This window comes from Calidris pugnax, unplaced genomic scaffold (assembly GCF_001431845.1).
Source record: "Calidris pugnax isolate Ruff unplaced genomic scaffold, ASM143184v1 scaffold7, whole genome shotgun sequence".
Classification (NCBI taxonomy): Eukaryota; Metazoa; Chordata; class Aves; order Charadriiformes; family Scolopacidae; genus Calidris; species Calidris pugnax.
The window spans coordinates 1,913,979-1,921,661 of NW_015090762.1; the positions used below are offsets into that span (position 1 = coordinate 1,913,979).

The 7,683-nt window shown below is 55.7% G+C and overlaps 1 protein-coding gene across 15 annotated transcripts in view; it reads left to right on the forward strand.

Moving 5' to 3' along the window:
* The first annotated feature begins 1,524 nt into the window (after window positions 1–1,524).
* The window catches only part of LOC106888560 (caspase recruitment domain-containing protein 8-like), a 13,120-nt gene continuing 6,961 nt past the window's right edge, over window positions 1,525–7,683 (forward strand). Inside the window, exons 1-9 of one of the 15 annotated variants that reach the window (XM_014942983.1) lie at window positions 1,525–1,830; window positions 2,875–2,901; window positions 3,334–3,479; window positions 3,848–3,919; window positions 4,816–4,877; window positions 4,961–5,181; window positions 6,054–6,266; window positions 6,434–6,477; window positions 7,067–7,192. In XM_014942983.1, coding sequence (XP_014798469.1) covers window positions 1,572–1,830; window positions 2,875–2,901; window positions 3,334–3,479; window positions 3,848–3,919; window positions 4,816–4,877; window positions 4,961–5,181; window positions 6,054–6,266; window positions 6,434–6,477; window positions 7,067–7,192 — 1,170 coding nt within the window. In that variant the 5' untranslated portion in view covers window positions 1,525–1,571. Of the gene's footprint in view, window positions 1,831–2,499; window positions 2,592–2,874; window positions 2,902–2,938; window positions 3,480–3,844; window positions 3,920–4,815; window positions 4,878–4,960; window positions 5,182–6,053; window positions 6,314–6,433; window positions 6,478–7,066; window positions 7,193–7,683 lie in introns of those variants that run through there. The other 14 variants (XM_014943219.1, XM_014943617.1, XM_014943779.1 and 11 more) reach the window with 14 other exon arrangements.

Sequence of the window (7,683 nt, forward strand, 5' to 3'; positions counted from 1 at the left end):
AGGAGTCGATAAATCACTTTACGGGAATTATCGCCCCAGTAAGCTCCATCCGTGGGCCGTGGGCAGTCAGGCTCGGCTGACTCTACAATCATACAAGATTTGGGACTGTTTTCGCTGCACCTCGCAGGGCTGAGCGCATGGCTCCAGGGGAGGGACAGAGAGACACCAGCAGTTCTGCGGGGCTGTGCTGCCTGGGAAACAGAGGGAGATGGAGCTCTGCCTGCAGTGGGCTGACTGGGCAAGGACAGGACCCGCCACAGCAGGGTGTGCAGGCAGCCCCATAAATACCCCTAAATACCCCAGAGTTGCTGGGCAGTGCATGTCCCCAGCATCGCCATGCAGCCTTGGGCTCTGGGCACTGACTCCATCACCCTGACGCTGCTCCCACCTTGGGCGTTTGCCTGGACTGCTGGCTCGGTCACTGAAATGTCCTCATTCGCCCTGTGCCAGGGCAGAGGGAGCCCGGAATGTCACCAGCAGGTCCTACCTCTCCTGCCTGGCTCCTGGGCTGCCCCGAGTACCCTGGGGTGTGTGGCAGGGTGCTCAGCCATCCTGGGGCTGCTGGTGGGGGTGGTGGGTGCTGTGGGGCAGGGCCTGGGCCGGGGGTGCTGACAAGGTCATGCCAGTGGTGCCAGGCAGCTACCCATCGTGCTGCCTATCTTCAGCTCCCTGCCAGCTCTGCAGGGGTCAGGAACATGACAGCCCACCACCCTGCACCTCCCGCCACTCCCAAATTAACCCACACATGCCACTGCAGCAGGGAGTGGAGCGGGCTGGGCCCCCAACGCAGCCTGGGGCAGGCAGAGCCATCCTGCCCAGCCGGGCACTCACAGGGCTGCCAGGAAAGGGAGGGCAGGGATGTGCTGGGGAGAGGGTGTAGGGCAGATGCTGGGGTGACCCTGTAACCCAGCGTGGGACCCTCTGGCACGCCCAGACCCACTTTCCAGGCTGGATCGAAGCCTCTGCTGCACAGTTCCCTTGGGAAAAAGCTCTGCCACTGCTTGCACAGCCCTGTCCCATCTTCCACTGGGAAGGAAATCCTGGAAGAGGAGCTGGGTTGGGGAGAAGGGGAAAGGGAAGGTAACAAGGCAGAGAGGTCATGTGAATTGAGCAGCCCTGGGGCTGCAGCCGGGTGTGGGCAGGGGCAGAGCCGGGTGCAGGCAGAGCTGGGTGCAGGCAGAGGAGCTGGTGCAGGCAGGGGCAGAGCTGGGTGCAGGCAGAGGAGCCGGTGCAGGCAGAGGCAGAGCTGGGTGCAGGCAGAGCTGGGTGCAGGCAGAGGAGCCGGTGCAGGCAGGGGCAGAGCTGGGTGCAGGCAGAGGAGCCGGTGCAGGCAGGGGCAGAGCTGGGTGCAGGCAGAGCTGCCGGTGCAGGCAGAGGAGCCGGTGCAGGCAGAGGCAGAGCTGGTGCAGGCAGAGGAGCCGGTGCAGGCAGGGGCCGTGGGCAGGAGGAGGAGCCCGGGCGGGCGGGAGGACGCTCTGATGCGGGTCAGCCCTGACATCACCCGGTGCTTTCGGTTTCTGGGGAAGTGCAGGAGCCCAGGGCTCTGAGCTCCCGGGGGCAGAGGAGCCGCCATGGCGGGGCGGGAGGCCGAGGATGAGAGCACCGATGAGTTCCACGTCTTCATTAAGACTTCTTCAGGCATCGTATTTGCGGTGCCGGTGTCTCTGGATGACACTGTGTGGGATCTTAAGGTCAAGCTGAACCGGCAGGACCCCTCCCTGACCCCCGATGGAGGAAGGCTGATCAACGCGGGGAGACAGATGGAGGACAGCCAGACCCTGCAACACTATGGAATCAAACCAAACAGCTTTGTGTATCATATACTGAGATGTAAGTGTAGGTGGCTGGGGAAGGGGCTGAGGATCTGTCTGGAGGTGGGAGGATGGGGAGTGGGGGTCACACAGACATCAGGGTGTCTCCCGAGGAAGGACTCTGGCTGGGACCGCAGGCAGGAGCCTCCGCAGGGAAGGGCCAAGGCGGCTGCGGGTGTGTGTGTGGCAGGAGCTGCCGGAGCAGGCACGGCTGTGCTGCTGTGAAAGACAAAATCGGGACTCAATAGTTGGGATAACTATTAAGCAGGTATCCTTTATTGCAGCGCTGGACGCAGAGGGGATCGCTCCTCCAAATGTGCGTGGCAGACAAAGTCAGTTTAACAATTTATATGGACACCACACATGCATATTCATGCGAGAACAAATTGACATACTCATTAGTTTCCAGTAACTCATTACCATATGCTACCTCCCTCTTGGAGCTCCCCATTCTTCAGAGATAAGTACCTTCTACAAGGTAACATTGTCCTGGCCTACACCATTGCTACCTGCATCCGTGCCTTCCTGTCCTGTTACTTATCATGGCTCTGCGGGTGGGTAGGCCCCTGTTTTTGGTCAGCCAAGTTAAAGAGACAAAAACACACAATATTTGCTAACTCATACTTAGGACAAGAGCAGCCTAGTTATGTCAAGCAAACCTTCAAGCCATACTTAGCCTTATTCTTTAAGGAGGTTCACCTCGTCACTGAGATTTATACGTTGGAAGGTGGGAGGAAGGCGAGGGCCCAGGGCTGCACTTAAGCAGGATGAAGACGGGGGGTGAGGAAGGGTTCTGCTCTTGGACTCTGCTCTCTGCGTGGCAGTGGGGAGGGATGGCGAGGCAGATGCTGGGAGCGTGTTCTCAGCCCTGCGATGTGCTGCCCTCCTGGGATGGGCGGCTGGCTGGCATTCCTGGTGCCTGGCAGCTTGGTGTGAGTGGGCACAAATAGGCAGCAAGTTTCATAGAAAAGGCCTGAAGAAGAGAGCACAGGCAGAGGATGGGACACTCCCCTTGACGTGACGTGGCTCCTGAGCTCTCCTCTGGTTTGTGTTTCTGTTGCAGATGGAACTTTAAGAGTCGAGTTTCCAGGTAAGGTCATGTCCTGGTCCTCCCTGACCACCCGGTGTGCGAGCTGGTGGTGAAAATATCAAAGCTCAATTTTCAGGTAAGATCATGTCCTGGTCCTCCCTGACCACCCGGTGTAGTGGAGCTGATGGAGCTGTATGGTGGTGAACGTGGGACCTCAACTCACTGCACGGTGGTGAGCGTGTCCCTCCCACGGTTCATGGAGGAGGATGTAGAAGTTGGGGTGGGAGTGGGAGTATGCAGTGGCACACGAGGGGCCCAGTGCAGCTGATGGGATGGGGAAGGCTGGGTGAAGGCTGCTTGAGGATGGCTTCTTCTCCCAAACAAGAGGCAAAAATGACAATGTCTTCCAGGTTTTGTACTCACAGACTCACACCTAATGCTACGGGAGGAACTCGATAGCGCATCTCTGCCAGACAAGGCCTCGGTGAGCGCATACTCCACTCACATCAACAGTACAAATGATGGAGGACATCTATATCCCTTCTCTGCCAGACGAGATTCCACTCACATCAGCAGTCCAAGTGAGGGAGGACATCTATATCCCATCTCTGCCAGACAAGGCCTCGGTGAGCGCAGAGGTGAGGTCTTGCAGGACACAGTGCCTGAGGCTGGGTCCCTGAGTGAGGAGCACCATGAGGCTGGGGAGGAAGGCACGGCTGCAGCACGCGGGCTCACAGCTGGCCCAGTGGACGGGGGGGTCCAGCACTGCCCATCGCCACCACGGCACCAGGTGGGGCAGCAGGAGCTGGTGACTGCTGCCCCCGTTCCCAGGAGAGGGGCCTCACGGTGCCAGCAGGCCAGGCGGGCACAGGTCCTGTTTGCTCCCTGCAGGAGCCAGCACTACACCTGATGCTGGAGATGTTGCTCCTCCTGCCTCCAGCAGGCAGGCACGGCTGGAGGGTAAAATACGGCTTGCGAGTGCTTTTCCCTATGTTCTCCTCTGCAGATGAGCTATGAATCCAAACAATCCAATGACTCTCCAACACCAGAGGGAAACTGCTGGCGCTGCATGTGGGAGGTAAGGGCTTTTGCCGGTCCTGGCAGGCCCAAAGGAAATGGCACAGCAGGGAGGCTGGGGCTGACCCGGGCTGTCACCTGGGGGGTTGGGTGTGCCTTCAAAACCTGTTATTCCCAGCAATTCTTCACCCACTGGAAGAGTCCAGTCCCTTCTGCTACGTTAACTCAGCACGGGCTGCCCCCGTTTTCAAGTTCATGGGAAGACAAATTCCACTTGCTCACATCCCAAGTTTACTCTTGCTGCTAAACGTTTTGTCTGCCTGTGGGCACTGTCCTCTCTGCTGATACACCGTGGCAGAGAGGGAACAGCCCAGGCTTTACTCATCAGAAAGTCAGCAGCCAACAACATTTCTTCTCTCAGGAAACAGAAACTTTCCTATCTGGAATTCCCATTTGCAAAATTCATCCTAAAAATCAGTGGGTGAAACGCGTAGTTGGAGCTCTGGGAGCTGCTCTCCATGTCCACTCATTATCCTTCGTACTGACGCACGGGGGATGCATGAACTAACCGATGCCTTCCCCAGCCCAGTGGCATCTACCCAAGTGGGGCTAAGTGTTCTGTCCTCCTTGCTGTACCTGCATGCAGGATTTCTCTTGGGGACCACTACAGGGGTCCCCATTAAAGGGGTTGTGAGCCTCAGATGTGGCCAGTGCTTGCTTTGGTTCCCAGGGCAGAGAAGTTGCCAGTCAATGACTTTTCTGGCCTCTTCACTGATGAGAGTGGTGCCTTTCTGGGCACCAAGCAGCAGCTGCTGATCCCCTGCTGCTGCTCACGAGGCTCCAAGCTCCCACACCGAGCTGCATCATGCTTCACTGTAAATCCCACACTCCTCCTGCAAGCAGCACCCGTTATGCAATGTCCTGTTTGGTCCCAAACTGGCCACACTTGTGTTGCAGGATCTTCCAAAAGTGACTCCAGTTACACACTGGGACGATCTGGCGGAGCACCTGGTGTACCGGTAAGAGCTGTTGGGTGAAGCGGGAGCACCTTCCCAAAGCCCTGTCCCAGGTGGCACGAGCCTGTCGTCCCTCCCACCCGCAGAGCTGACCTCCCTCGCGCAGGCGTCTTCCAGTGCTCCCTCACAGGCCTCAGCTTCGAGGTGAAGTCAGCAGTGACCATCACCTACAGATACGACACCTGGGCCGAGCACCTGAGTGAGGCTGACTGGGAAACATGGGTGCCCGCCGGACCCCTCTTCCACATCAAGGTGCAGCCGGGGGTTGTGCAGGCGGTGTATCTCCCCCACTTCATCTGCCTGGCAGGTACAGCAGCCGCAGGGACCTGGGTCTCCCGAGCCGCCATCCCTCAGCCTGTGCCCCACTGGGGACACCTCTGGCTCCTTGGAGACCTCTCTCCATTCAGAGCCAAATTCTCCCTTCCCTCCGAGGTCCTGTGTACTCCCTTGTATTCCCCTGCTTTGTTTTGGCATCCTTCACCCTTCTCTCACATTCTGTCAACCCTTCTCAGTGGTCCCTTCCCCAGCTCCAGCCCCACACCAGCAGCCCCTCCTCGCCCACCCTCTCCTCCCAGCTGCCGTGATGACCCCCGGGCACTACCCCAGCCCAGCTGCACAGCAGCTGCCGGGCTCCCCCTCGGAGTTTCTCAGCTCTCTGCTCCTGTGGATGGCAACGGCTGTCCATAGATGACAGAATGTGTCATTGTGTGTGGGCACATCTCCTTCCTCTTGCTAAAGCCGTAAAGAGAAGGAGGCAGCCTGAGAGGGTGCCAGGGAGACTAAACAGAACCTTGTTGCCTTTGCTGTCTCTTGCAGCTGCTCTGCCCCACTGGGACAGGAGCCATGACTGGAGCACCCCCGGGTGGGATGCAATAGGTCAGAGCTGGCCTGCGCAGAAGAATCATTGGAATATAATTGTCCAATTTCACCCAGGCACCATGAATGGCCACAAGGCTTGGATCTGAGTCCTCTGCCCCGCAATGCACTTAATGAGCCACTGTTAATGAGCGGAGAAAAAGCATCAGCACCCACAGCTGGGCTGCAGAGCATGCAGAGGAGTCCCAGTCCGCCGTGATGGGATGCCCTGACACAGGCACTGGGTGTGTAGGCACGTCTCCTTCCTGCAGCTAAAGAGGAGGCAGCCTGAGAGAACCTTGTTGCCTTTGCTGTCTCTTGCAGAAGATGTAAATACCAGCCTGTGCTCCATTGCCCATTTTAAATCTGGGGAGATGACCCTGGAGAGACCGACCAGACTGATTGCTTTCTCTGCTGTCCTGGAGAATCCCAGCTTCTCACTGCTTGGGGTGCTTTGGAGGAGGTTACGTTCAACCTTAAATTCACTCCCTATGCACTCCTTGGTATTGATCTTCCAGCAGTTCAATGCTGCAAATACAACTCTTCACTTCTACCTGATCCCAGATGACAATTCTGTGAAGCAGGTAAGATGGAGAGAGCTTGCCTGGGTTAAAAGAGGTTGACATCTGGGGTGGCTGCAGTAGCAAGGACTGGATTTGAGAAGCAGAGATTTGTCCCAGTTCTTCTGCCACCAGCCTCTGATTCTTTTCGTTTCTACCTGATCCCAGATGACAATTCTGTGAAGCAGGTAAGATGGAGAGAGCTTGCCTGGGTTAAAAGAGGTTGACATCTGGGGTGGCTGCAGTAGCAAGGACTGGATTTGAGAAGCAGAGATTTGTCCCAGTTCTTCTGCCACCAGCCTCTGATTCGCACATGGTCCTGTGGCCCCACCTCCCACCACATCTCCCCGACTCTCCTCTTTCCCAGATGCCTCCAGGAATCATGTTTTCAGCTGGGGCAGCATGTCCTGGCGGGAGCAGAGCCCTGGCACAGGATGCTCTGTGGCAGGGAGCAGATGTAGGACTTGCTGGCCACTGCCGGGCGCAGCAGTAGGTGGCTGCACACCAGCCCTTCTCCCGTGGTGTGCAAGCCCTTACCCTCTTTCTCAGAAAAGAAAGTGCGTTACCTGCCTCGGTTCCTGCCTCTCATGGCAGGTTCCTGCCTGTGCCGAGCGGGAGCTGCCTGTGCCCCCTGAAGCGCAGCGCTGCCTGCAGGACACCTCTGTGGTCTCTTCTGACTGGGTCGGTCTCTTCTCTTCTTGACTTCCCAAGGACTACCTGCAGTGCACAGCTCTGGTTTTTTTTTCCTCTCTCAAAAGCAATGCTTGATTTTTACAGGCCATTTTAAAACAAGAAATGGAATATGAATCAAAGTTTATTCCCAAGCCTCCTCCATTCAGACCTCTGTTCTTTGGCTGCAATTACCAGGTGACCACTACAGCACCCGCACAGATAACACCTCAAGTAAGTGGGATTGTTCCCTTTTTGGTGTTTTTTTTTTTTTTTTACGGGCCCGGTCTTTTTTTTTTGATTTAGCCCTTTGGACACAGTCAGAGAGTTCTCTGAATTAAGGTGTACTAAGGAGATTACTATAGATCAAGCCTGGAAGAGTTAAAAATAGTTCTCTCTAAGAGGGTGCTGTTACAGAAAATAAAAAAGTGGATCTCAGAAGAATTTAGCTCTGCTCTTTCGAAAATTGATGACGTCTTAAAAAAGAAGAAATGGAATGGAAATCAAAGTTTATTCCGAAGCCTCCTCTATTCAAACCTCTGTTCTTTGGCAGCAATTACCAGGTGACCACTACAGCACCCGCACAGATAACACCTCAAGTAAGTGGGATTGTTCCCTTTTTCTTTTTTTTTTTTTTTTTTTTTTTTTTTTTAAAAAAAAAAAAAAAAAAAAAAAAAAAAAAAAAAAAAAAAAAAAAAAAAAGTTCTAGGAAAAATATTAAACCC